The 13,089-nt window shown below is 34.7% G+C and overlaps 1 protein-coding gene across 1 annotated transcript in view; it reads left to right on the top strand.

The window, feature by feature from the left end:
- Positions 1-13,089, top strand: part of LOC116337149 (adenylate cyclase type 3) — a 31,350-nt gene that overhangs the window by 12,088 nt on the left and 6,173 nt on the right. The window contains exons 2-12 of the mRNA XM_031761501.1: positions 4,454-4,976; positions 6,110-6,281; positions 8,120-8,279; positions 8,759-8,908; positions 9,271-9,389; positions 10,922-11,033; positions 11,109-11,236; positions 11,551-11,709; positions 12,407-12,545; positions 12,696-12,800; positions 12,888-12,982. Of these exons, the coding sequence (XP_031617361.1) occupies positions 4,715-4,976; positions 6,110-6,281; positions 8,120-8,279; positions 8,759-8,908; positions 9,271-9,389; positions 10,922-11,033; positions 11,109-11,236; positions 11,551-11,709; positions 12,407-12,545; positions 12,696-12,800; positions 12,888-12,982 (1,601 nt within the window). The 5' untranslated portion in view covers positions 4,454-4,714. The remainder of the gene's footprint in view (positions 1-4,453; positions 4,977-6,109; positions 6,282-8,119; positions 8,280-8,758; positions 8,909-9,270; positions 9,390-10,921; positions 11,034-11,108; positions 11,237-11,550; positions 11,710-12,406; positions 12,546-12,695; positions 12,801-12,887; positions 12,983-13,089) is intronic.

Here is a 13,089-nt window from a genome sequence, read left to right as displayed (position 1 = left end):
GAGAGAGAGAGAGAGAGAGAGAGAGAGAGAGAGAGAGAGAGAGAGAGAGGAAGTGAACATTCAATAGTTTCTACATCTATGGGTGTACGGTTTTTGTGGTATTGATTCAAATTTTGATTCGATATATTCACATGTTAAAAATAATTTAAAGCTTGAAAGAGATTACCGACACCATAGGATAGGATCAACTCAAATCGTTATTTATTGAAATCAATTCACATTAACGCGAAAGAGATTAGGTTATCGGTATATTTCATAACTGATGTAACAGATCGACAACGAGAGTGAAATATTTGCAAGTGCATTTCACACCTCAAGTCGGGCTAACTTCCGAACTGCTGCTGTTAATATTCACTGTTTAACAGTGGAGTTTATACAAAAATGTAACATCGTCCTGTGCTCACAAGGGAGTAATTTCCGATTTCCATTTGGGGTCTTAGATTAGTCCAGTTTCCATTTAGGAAAAATAAGAAAGATGCCAATCGTTAGAGCGTCCAAAGCTTGGATGTCAACCTCTTTTGGGGATTTCGTGCTCCAAAGATCCAAAATGGAAATTTATGCACATGAATAGTTCCTTCCATGACAGTGCGAGGATTCACTTATACAAATTCCTTTCTTTGACTTTCAATAGGAGTCTTTCATACAACTCATTCCTTTCATTCAAAGCTCTATATACAAGAGAATGACATTCAGCAATAGCAGCTGGTCTGTTTAGCTCAAACTGCCTGTAACAAAATATCCAATCAGATTTGCTCGTCCCTTCATCTCGATTTCTTTGTTGCTCACTGTTCATTCCATCTTTGTCTGCCTGTGTCGCTGTCACTTTCGTTTTCATCAAAATCCCACTGATGGCACCGATAATATTCTCATCATTTTCCCCAAAATCCATCTTATATCAATACTGAATTTGTGAAGTGCTCAAGACTAAATACACTACATCGAATAAAAATGAGCAAGAGTGCGTCGAATGGTAGTGTTTAGCATAATGGTGATGATAACCGATAAAGATTCTGGTATATATTCACACCGCTTTCACTGTATATCCAAAAAAATACATACACTTGGATGTAGATACTAAACAAACAATGCGACATCACTTTTGCCTTTGATGATGTTATTAAATTTGATGCTGATGTTTATCCCCTTTTTTCCGACTGCTTTTTCATGATAAACTGACGTTTTTTTGTCTGTTCGGACTTTTTTATATTATCTACTACCTATTTTGTACGCCATTTCCATTAATTTTTGATCATTGACTCTGATTGATTACCAAGATTGATTACCAAGATTGATTTACTCATTCATCATGGTCGTGCACGCAACAATGGAGTAGTTTTCAGTTGACAACAATGATTCACGTAATCAATCGTGCGTCTCTGTGCGTGCAAATCGATCATTTTTTATGATTTTATTGTGTAAGCATTGATTTGACGAATGAATAAAAGAAGAATGTGAACCAAAAGTATGAAATTTGATTAAATCTCACGTATTTCTGTTTAGAATGTTGAATAATTTATGTACAGTGAAGTTAAATGCGGAAAGGGTAGAAAATGTAATAAAATTAAATCCAAACAAAAAGTTGATTCAGTCCGAACTGAAGGTGCTAATGGACAAATGTCTATAAAGTTTGTGTATCGTTCCGTTGAAATTCGATCCTTGTCAATGTGTTAATCAAAACACAAACATTTTATGTCGTCATTTTGAAAGCGTGGCACCGAAACGTATTCGGTGTCAACACCTACCGCTTTGCAATAATGTTTAACAACGAAACATAAACGGGTTCATTTAAACAGTTCACTGTGAAAAGAGCATTTTCGGTTTTAATGCGACTGGGTGTGTATCTTGTTAAATTTATGTATTTTTATGTTGTAATTCAAAGTTATAAATTCTCGTTTCGACTCCTACTCAGGCTACATACAACCAAAGACCAATCTCAGGTTTTAAATATATTGACATTAAGTATAGTGCCATGAAATATATACCACTGTGAAGGACATGTATTGAATAAGCTTTTTTGTAATATGTCGACGTTCACCCTTTCTCCAGGTGCTTGTATTATTCCAAACTCCAGATACTTTTTACACGTTTGAATGCACCAAATTGAAATTGGATCATGGCATGTAGCGCACACGAATTTTGCACGCGGCAAGGTAAAAATAAAATGAAATTTGGGATAATCCTTCTTATATATGTACCAAATATGTTAGCAGAATATTTCACATTTTAAAGCCATTTTCTTGGTTTCGTTTCGTTTTCTTTTCATTCCCGTCAATTTTTATTGCATTATCACTCTCGACGAGCATATTACACCAAACACGCAACACACAAATGTGGTGAAAAGCGAACATATATATAAACTTATGAAAATAAAATGCGCTTTTCTTTTGCTGCTATCAAATGTTTGTCGATGTTTATTTTATATTTTATTTGTTCTTTTACGTGTGCACACGATTTTTCGGTTTACCGATATCGTTGCTGTCGCCATTCGTGCATTGAATAAAATTTTGAAGGACAAAATAGACGAGCGAAAAAAGCAAAGCACAAAAGGAAGTCGAGGAAAAAGGAAGCGAAAGGGAAAATGTGGCGAAGAAATTAGACGTAATAAATTGGGAAGATGATGGCAAAGATATGAATGTCATTTTCCATGAAATAACATCTCTCAATTGCATGCAATTTAGTTTCCATTAGCTTTTATTTCGTTTTTATTGGCTGTTCGAAACTTTTTCAACTTCATGTCTCTGATATTGCGTGAAACCTTTTTTTTAACTTCGTTACATAAATCATAAAAATATTTCGCTTCCATTCCATTGAATTTTTGCAACCAAATTTGTTCAATGTCATCATATCATTTACGAAAAAGGTTTTATGTGCGGTTTAACTTATTCCATTCCGCAGAAGTGTTTGTTGCAAATATCTAGAACTTTGTCACTTTATAATTTATAAATATGAGTTGAACAAAAAAAAATTCGGTTCACATTTTGTGGAAATTAAGTTACTAAGCTATGTTGATGCGTGCGATGTGTACATGGTATCTCATTTGTGACGGCTTTTTTAATGGTATGCCAAGATGAGAAACATATGCATTGAAATACATAATTCTAATAAGCACTTTCATACAATTTATGTATATGAAATTTAATATTTAAATTGCATTCCGCGCAGTTTATATTAAACAAAGTATGGCCGTCGGCGGTTTTAATTTTCCAGACTTAGACACAATGCGATCGTTTAAATCGACCTGAATAGCCCGAAATAATTCGGTCGCTTTAATACATATTTTGATTATGTATCTCGATATAATTAAATTTTGCCGCAAACATCAGAATTGTTGGATTTATTAAATTGAGCATTATTGAGTGAATAATAGATGAGTTTTATCTGTGACAACCTATGTGGCCCGCGGGCTAGATCTACCGAAGCGAATATGATGGATGTATTTCAATAATATTTTGAGCATGCATGGGCGCAGGAGGGGTGTAAGCCCGAATAACCCCCCTCTCAAATCGTTCGAGTCATCCCCTCCCGATGGCAGCCGATAAATCTTCCGATTCGCCAGGGACTTTTCACACGAAAGTCAAGACTTTTTTTTCTAGGGTTTTTCGCGAAAAAATCTTTCGATTTGTTCGCAAAAAAAGTGATCACCAAAAAAACGAAAAAATCGGTTGGCTGATAGAACCCCGCAGTTTCTGGAGAGAAAAAAGGTATTTTTGGTAATCAATTTTTCGGGGCGTCAATTTTTTCAATTTCTTAGGGTTTTTGACCTGAAAAAAAATCGACCCTCCTTAACTCGTGGACCGTGCCCATGTATGACTTCGAGGGTGTGACGTATTAATCCGAAATGAGTATATAATGAAGTAATTGAATGTGACATAATTGACATATATATATCCACCATACAGATTCTCATTTTATAAATAGATAAATATGATTTTATCCTGGATGCAAACGACTGTGTGGTACTTCATTTTGTAAACGCCTGTAATAATTGGCAGAATGTTAATTTACAAATTTTACAACCCATGGAATTCGTATAATTGATTCGAATGAATGAAAAATTTCGTAATATACATCGTTCGCTCGAGTCGGAGAAAGTTTGTTGCATACATTTACACGACGACAGTCGCAAATACATAGTCATAAAAGCTCAATCAAAGTTGATTTGATTCAATTCAAAGTTTTCATCTTGGTTCATTAGATGCTCGTACATCATGTCTTTGAACTAGATTTCATTATATGATAATAAAGTTAGTTGGAACGGAGATTTTCAACGTGATCATTTTATGAAAATTGTCCACGACATTCAATGTATTACATAAATTTATTGAAACAATTTCACGGAGAATGGAGAAAATCTGGCTCATCCAGCGATTGTCATTACAATGAAAAACAAAATGGCAATGCATCAATTTAATTACAATTTTCAATCAAGTAATCGTTTCTTTTCATTTTGTAGGAAGCCGCCTTTGTTTCGTTCAACCACAACTGAAGTATTGCTGAAACAGAAACCGAATAGAAAAGAGTGTTCTATTATCTCTTCGGTTGTTTTTGAGATCGAGCGTTGCCAATTGAGAATACAAAAGTGTGGATAAAAAAAATAAAAAAAGTTTTCCGAATAAAAATAGACGGAAGAGAAAAGAATATAAGCACCAGCATTAAGGAAGTGAATTGAGCTTGACTGTGTAAGAGCAAATAAGCGAAGAAACAAAAAGCGAAAATGAACGTAACCGTCGAAAAGACAAATGCAAATAGAAATGGTTGTGCTGATGTTAAAGAAAATGGCGATGGCAACGAAACAACAAAACCAACGGCTATTTCATCGGACGTATCTTTACCGAATGACGTGCTTGAGCATCTATTTCAACGATATTCGATAAAACAACGACGAGCCGGTCTAGAATGCTTTCTAGCTACCTCAATTCTATTCGATTTGTGGGTGATTTACGCGCCACTAAAAGAAAAAAGCACCGAAAATATCGGTATGTATAGTGTATACAGTTGTTATGTCATATATTCGAAATGTCTCTTGTTTTTCTTTAACTCACCACCTAGCGCCGAATAAACGAAGCGAGAGAAAGCTATATCTGCTGAATCGTAAAATCAACAAAGAAAAATAAAACCGAAAAATTTGATTAAAGTTTTATACGGTCGTCATTGAAATGGTCCATGGCATGACACACGAAGCGGAAAGTGGAAGAAAATACGAAAAAATGAAATAAAGTAGAGAAAGTGAATAATCAAATATAAACATCTTCAAGCGCTTACACAGTTCCTTTGCCACTATGATAAATCCAAAGCTTAAAGAGTGACGAACAGTGACGACGTTGTGCAAACAACGCATTTCGCCAAATAAATACTTATCTAAGGAAAACTCTTGATCTAAATAAACTTTGCTTTTTATTTTGCATCGTTCCGTATGTTCTCAGTACACCACCTAAAACAAAGCTATTTACATCGATTCCAACGAAAAATCGATTTATCAATCAATCAATTGCATTTTGACCCAATTGATTTCTTTCTCATTTCCTTTTCGTCTTCCTCCGCCTCTTTCGTCCAATAAAGCACAAGTAATAATGAGATAGTTACTAAAGTGTCATTTCATTGTCTTGGGTCAGTTAATATAACATATACAGTGGCAATGTCGTGTGAAACGAAGAAAAAAAGACTATGGGTTGATTAATTGTATTGTGTTCGTTAGAAATCCCGTGGGACTTGAGTTACTTCATGTCGTGGACTACTTCAGATCTAGACTTTATTAGAGGCACTCTTCACAAAGAGTCTTCAGTAAACTAGGAGGATAGACTTTTTTTTAGATCACGGTAGCACATGAACTAGACACTTTCTCTTTGCACTCGGCAACTTTTTTAATAAGATTTTTACGAGTTTTACGAATTTCTTGATCAAAATTTGATTTCCCCAATTATCGATGCGATTCAAAAATCCATCGAATAAAAAATTAATTGATTTAATTAACTTTTAATTCAAAAAAGTCACTAATTAAGGTCTTTCGTTTTCTCTATTTCAATTTACAATGAAACCAATCCATTGGAATGAACAAAAACCCAAACGGAATTAATTTATTGGAATGTGGATAATGTTGATTGGAATGCAGGTATCTCATGTGTATTTATAGTATTTAATCTAGCGTTAGCTCTCTTCTTACGATTCTGTGGCAATATCAAATGGCGTGGAGCAATATGGGAGATAGCACCGCATTTGGCATGGCTGTTTGCCATCATGCAATTGGCGTTACAGTTATACTACAAAGGATATGTTACAAATCGGTGAGTATCACGAGCGTATTTGATTTGTAAAACCCCTGAAAACGTGTTTTAATGAAAGACCAGCTCTTTCACTCTCTCTCGCTTGAAAAAATGACATTATACCCACTTGAATGGATGGCGGTGAACATAGATTTGTTCAATAGCAAACGACAATGTATTTGAGTATTAAAAACAAATTATTTGTAATGAGATTTAACAGCGACACAAAAATGAATTTCTGCTGAAAGCGAGTGTTGCTTTAAAATCCATCGTCATTATGACAAATCCGGTTGAAATGAATGCATTTAACTGGAAACATTTTCTGTTCAAACAATTGATTATATAAAAATGTAAATGTTTCAAAAATAGATTAAAATAAAATACCAAGTTATTCGATAAGATGAAACTGTTGAGTTGCTTGTAAACTCCATAAAAATAACTATATTTATAATTTTGCGGTGATTACTTTTAGATAGATTTTACGTGCTTAAATTGGTATCGTTAGTGGAATTGTGTGAGTGTCATTTTAAATGTGAATCGCGTGTACACAGCAAATGGTTTTGCTTGAATAGTAAAAATAATACACAAAAAAACGGCTTCGATGTCAACGGTGTAAATATGATATCTACACATGGTGAAAAATGAAACTATATTTTTTTTGCTCGTTTTATTATGACACAGGGAAAATAAACAAAGTGACGAATTATATTTCATGTTTCGGTAAATGTTGCGCCTTTTTTTTCTTCGTCAAACCATTTATATTGATGGTTATCATGAAAATTTATTTATAACTTTTTGCCACCAATAAAATCTCGTTGAAATATAAATCCTGGATTAGTTACGTCAAACTGTGCGCTTAGGTTTAATGAGTATAAAGAACGAGACAGCAAAACGAAGAAAAACGTTGCCTGTCAAAAGTATGCGGTTTATTCGAGGGCTACATCAACAGGCGACCGCCTGTGTCGCCCGCGTACACGTCTGCCCGTTCGTTTGTTTTGTGAAAATGATACCGAAACGAATGCGAGAGAGAGAGAGAGAGAAATTGTGGATATTGCAAAAAGCATCTGAGTGTGGCCATAATTACCATTAAAGCTTCACATCAATCATGACCGTGAGAGAAAATTGATGGAAGTACGGAACGTGTAGCAAACTACAGCAATCATTTAATTATATAATTTCGTCGCGTTATGCATTCGCAAGCACATTGTGAATAGATTTTGCTATCGCTGCTGCCAGCGAGCAACAATCACGAACACAGAGAAAGAGCTTTTTCCCGGTGTGCACGTATAGTGAAAATATGCGAGAGAGAATGAACAAGAGAGAACGGGATTTTAAGAAAAAGAAAAGTTGCTTTCAGCACTTTCTCAAGTTGGCATGAAATGATTTCAGCATGTCTAAAATTATATATATGTAAAACATGTTCAAGCCAACTGTTGGCCCCATGGCTTAGGCAGGCGAAAAGGATAATTTATTTAAACTTTTTTTATGTTGATTGCTCTGAATATATTTTATTTTTTTTTCATTCTCATGAGTTTGTTGCGTAAAACAGTTTATGTGTGCACTGATGTTGATCCATTATGCTATAACACTTGCTCTCAATTTTTGCTTCTCCGTCGGAAAAAGGAGTTTGCTGGTTTTTATTGCGCGTGCCATAAAAAAATTGCAATTAATTAGTAAGGTTTTTGTTGTGTTTTATTGACGCTAGCAGGAAAAAGGAGCCAAAAGTACATGTTTTCACCAAAGATTTTTCAGTCATAGAAGAAAATGAGAACAAAATATCAAAATAGGAACATTAAATGGTTTACGAGTAATTAAATAAATAATTATAATTTTTTTCTCTCTCTCCTTTTAACTCACAGCGATTCCGTTGGATATGCAGTGCTGCTGAACTTTTTAGTTTATGTAACGCTGCCGGTACCTTTGAATTTTGCTGGAATTCTACTTGGCATTGGCACATTTGTAATCTACGTAGCTATGGTTATCGGATTTGGAGAACAACAATTCTACTTTTGGCATCAGGTATGCATGCGAATGTTATGATTTGGGTTGGATTTATGCACAAACCAAATTAAATCTCATGCAAATTTCAATTTTCATGCGATTAAGGAATATAATTATTTTGTAACCCGAAAGCCACGTTGAGATTTAATATGGCAAATATTGGCTTTTGAATCATACATGGGCACAGGTGGTATAAGAGGCCTGATAACTCCCCCCGAAATCAATGCTGAAGGAACAATTCTTTCTTTTTTTCGCTTTTCTGGGGATCTTTGATCGAAATTCTCCATCCCCTCCCCCACAATCAATTTTGATCCAAGTAGATTGAAAACCACATTTTTGCTACGATTTTTGGGATTTACTAAGATTTTTTGATCGGACCCCCTTGCCATAAACCATACAAATTAATACAATCATCCATGCGAAAATACTACCAAATCCTCATTTCCATTTCATATTAAATCTGTTTAATGTTTGTTTTTCTTTCTTATTTCACATAGCAAATTGCGAATTGTATTTTGATGGCAACAGCAGCTGCCATTGGCTTACTCTGTTACTATTTGGGCGAAGCAAAACAGCGTCGTGCATTTTTGGAAGCTAAGAAAAGTCTTGAAGTAAAAATGGTGATTGAAGAGCAATCGGCTGAACAGGTAAACACAAAAAATTGTACATGAACTTTTCCATTCAGCAATTCAAAATAAAAAAGAAGCGATGAATAGAATAAACGTTGCCGAGAAGAATAAACAATATTGCCAATTTGAGCTTGATTGTGCTGAATTGTTGATTCAAATCGTTTCATTGACACGTGAATGAAACAAACAAACAAATCTGGCAAATGTTCACTATCGATTTGTCCGAGAGAAACGTGCTAAACACAAGAAACTACCGAAGAAGATGTGTTTGTCATTCTTAGGGCATTTCGAATTGTTTAACTGGATGGAAAACTTTATCGAATCTTTTATTTATCTTTCTTTATATACGTGTTCGTTTTGTTGATGTTTTTTTTACATAGGAGCGCTTGCTACTATCCGTACTGCCAGAGCATGTAGCAGTTAAAGTGCGACAAGATTTGGGCTCGAACGATTCGGAACAATTTAAAAAGATTTACATGAGCCGCCATGAAAATGTCAGGTAAGTGAAAATCAATATGAAAAATTTGTCGAATTGATTTCAAACTGATTCCAGTCAGTTCCTTCAGAGCGTATTTTATCAAACGGCTTCGCGGCAGACTTTAGTCGATGTCTGTCAGTCATTTTTTTACGAATGTTTGAAATAAAATTACACGGTATACCACAAGTGAGACACGACTATCGAACAGGGCAATTGCAGAAGAAAATTATAAGTGTGAAATGATTGAAGTCTTTTTCTTGTTGGTAAAAAAGAAGAAAACATTATTTTTAGAGCTCATTTTGTGTACTCTCAGTAATTGGTATTTACATAGTCTAGACATCTATCTAGAAATTGCTGGACCAAATCTATGATTTTATTGCGTTTTAGCTTTTTTCGATTTGGATTTGTTTGAATGTGACATATTTTTCAAGTGGTAGCACGTGGACCTTTTTTATCAGCTGGAATAAATCCAGTTTGGTTTCACAATAAAACATTACAAAATCGTTTAATCACACGCAATTCTCGAATAAAATAAAAAGCAAGCGGATGCGTCAAGGGTGAAATTTACACACATATACATTTATCAAGATTCGGATTCGGATTGTAGTTAATAGGCTAGCTTTTTTTATACATGATGACATTCTACTTTCACAAACACGCAAACAGGTCAATACATTTCTACGACAATGAATGACACACGTTTATTTAGCTTGGTATTCTTTCTTTCTTTTCGGGGCTTTAGTTTGTCAAAGGATGTTGTTTATCCACGTTTGGTGGTACTGACGCGTTTCATATGCTATATACACACAACATATACCTTATTGCCTGTATTATATGTCAGATACTGTTGTCTGCTATGGCAGTGGTTTTAGTTTATACTTAATTTTGGATCACGCTACTTCATTTTCAATGGAACGTCAATGTTTGATATCCTATTATAAATTGATTGTTCGTTCTTCTAATTTGACGTTGATGATTCTTGCATAAGCTACCACCACAGGAAGTCAGTGCTTTTAATCAATCTTTTGCACAACTTTTATTATTTGTATATGTTGCCTGTGTATTCAATGCAATCAATGCCCTTTTTCTCCGGCAAAAAAAAACTTATATGACAATCACATTAATTGACAATGACAAAGAAATACAATAATAATTTATTATTTATCTGTGAGAGAATTAGATAGAACCACAGCTTTAAAAAGAATAGCACAATCTGTTCTCATTTTCCGATGTATTCTATTCTGTTGATGGAATGTTTAATTAAGAAGAGCATATTCATTTGTACAGCATGCGAGAGAAAGAGAACATTTCAATCATTTTAATGACAATTTTGCAACATACCCGACGTCATTTTCTTTTGTCCGGCCATATCATTTAATGGAATTTCTGTAAAGCTTTGCCATCGATTATTGTCTCTGGCATCAAAAAGGGCAAATGTGGCTTTTGGTATTTGTGACATTGATAGATTTGACGTCAAAAATTAATGGATGCAGTTTTTTCTCCTTCTGCCATTTTAATTTTCATCCATTTTTCACTCATTTTGTTCGTTTTAGCATTCTGTATGCGGATATTGTCGGTTTTACAGCCATCTCATCCACCTATTCGGCTCAAGATCTTGTCAAAATGCTAAATGAGCTTTTCGCCCGCTTCGATCGACTTGCTGAGGTATGTATATTTTTTTTTAAATAAAAAAAAAATGAGTTTTAATATAACGTTTTGATTTTTGTCAATTTTTCCCAGAAATATCATCAATTGCGGATTAAAATTCTCGGCGATTGTTATTATTGTATAAGCGGAGCGAATATCGAGCGTCCCGACCATGCTGTATTATGTGTTCACATGGGCCTATCGATGGTGAAAGCAATCAAGTAATTGAAATCACATTTATTAACACAGTTATCATGAACATTTTTAACGATTTTCTATAAATAGACTTTGATTTTATCCAGTTTAAAAAAAACTCAATTCACCGCAAACAAGTGTGGTTCAGTTGATTTTAAGCGTATGTGTGTGACACGAACGAAACACATTCTCTGTATTGAAAATCAATATAACAATTGCCAAATGTCAATTTGTAATTGTTTCGGGGTTTTTCCATTGTGTGTTTTTTGTATCGTGACACATTCAATTTTCATTGTCAATGAAATTCGATTTTTTTTTGTTGTCGATAAAAATTCCATAGATACGTGCAACAAAAAACCAATTCACCGGTTGATATGCGAGTTGGAATCCATACTGGCGCTATTTTGGCTGGCATCTTGGGGCAGAGACAATGGCAATATGATGTATACTCAAAGGATGTTGAATTAGCCAACAAAATGGAATCAAGCGGAATGGCCGGGTAAGTGTCGAAACATGCAAACATATCTTTGACGCACATACACACTTACATTTTCGATACACAGCGATTTTCACACCAAAATAATGATGAGAGAATTCGTGTTTCGTGTGCGGAATATTTGTTCAGCGATGGTGGTGTGTAACCGCGCGCTCATTGATGCATATCCATTGAAAAAAGGGTTAACCTCATGCATGAAAATACATTGTGAAATGATTTATTGCGGTCACTAACTTGAAATGGAAATAAAAGCTTATCATGCTGTGCGGCTCCGTGTATAAATTGGTTTGAGGTTGCACAGAGACATACACATAGAATGTAAAAAAGTAAATTCAAATGTATTCAGGTTCGAATTGGTATACAAATGTTGTTTGGCCCGGATACAGTACCAACATTTTGTCACATACATTTTCAATTCAACGCACAAAACTGCACAATGATTTTCACATTCAAGTAAATTTGATGCTTTTTTAAAGATTAAATGCGTGTGTTGCATTGGTAAATGTACGAAATGTTACCTAGGATTGCAATTGTATTTGACCTTTTGTGTCATTTCGCTCAATTCATGATTGACGAATGTCTGTGTTCTTGAAAAAATTACAAGCCCATTTTAAAATTAGTCGTTAAGCCCGAACGTGTCTTGTAGCAAAAACATGATATTATGTGTCTCATGACGAAAAATTGACCTTTCATATTACAGACGTGTTCACATTTCGGAGAAAACGCTACAATGTTTGAGCGGTGAATTTGAGGTTGAGCCAGCTTACGGTGAAAAACGTGAGGAAACATTGCGCATTGCCGGCCTTAAAACATATTTCATCAAAAAAGTTTTGATACCCGTGAGTGTTTTGACCGAAGTAAATTTGCTGTATTCGTTTTTTGTTTAGTTAAATTGAATTTTCCGTCCCAAAGGAGAGGAAAAAGAATTTAATTTCACACATACAATATCAAAGAGATACGTTTTAAATGAAATCTGCATCTTATTACAGTTTTCGGAAGAGAATGAGACGAAAAATGGCGACCAACAGTCAAATACAAACGTTCAAATCGAAGAGGATGGACCATCCGACACATTCAAGGATGAAGAGTCAAAGGTGAATGCTGCTAGCTTAATTTTGATTTTTTTTTCTTTTGCACGCGTCTGGTTACTAACTCAATTTCTATGTGCTCGACCATTCCAGTGTAATACGCCTGTCGATGAAGTAGATAAGCTTAGCAAAGAGGAGATTTTCAAGAATCGCCTACGAAAAGAGCTTGTTAGCCGAGATGGTCACGGGTATGTGAATATTGAAATTTGATTTCGATTGAAATTCAATCAAATCAATTTGACTTGTCAATTCTTTTCTCTCTCTCTCTCTCTCTCTCTCTCTCTCTCTCTCTCTC

Source organism: Contarinia nasturtii, unplaced genomic scaffold (assembly GCF_009176525.2).
Source record: "Contarinia nasturtii isolate CC-2019 unplaced genomic scaffold, AAFC_CNas_1.1 Cnas_scaffold_220, whole genome shotgun sequence".
Taxonomy (NCBI): Eukaryota; Metazoa; Arthropoda; class Insecta; order Diptera; family Cecidomyiidae; genus Contarinia; species Contarinia nasturtii.
The sequence above is the reverse complement of the archived record's forward strand: the minus strand, read 5'-3'. Positions and strand labels throughout refer to the sequence as shown.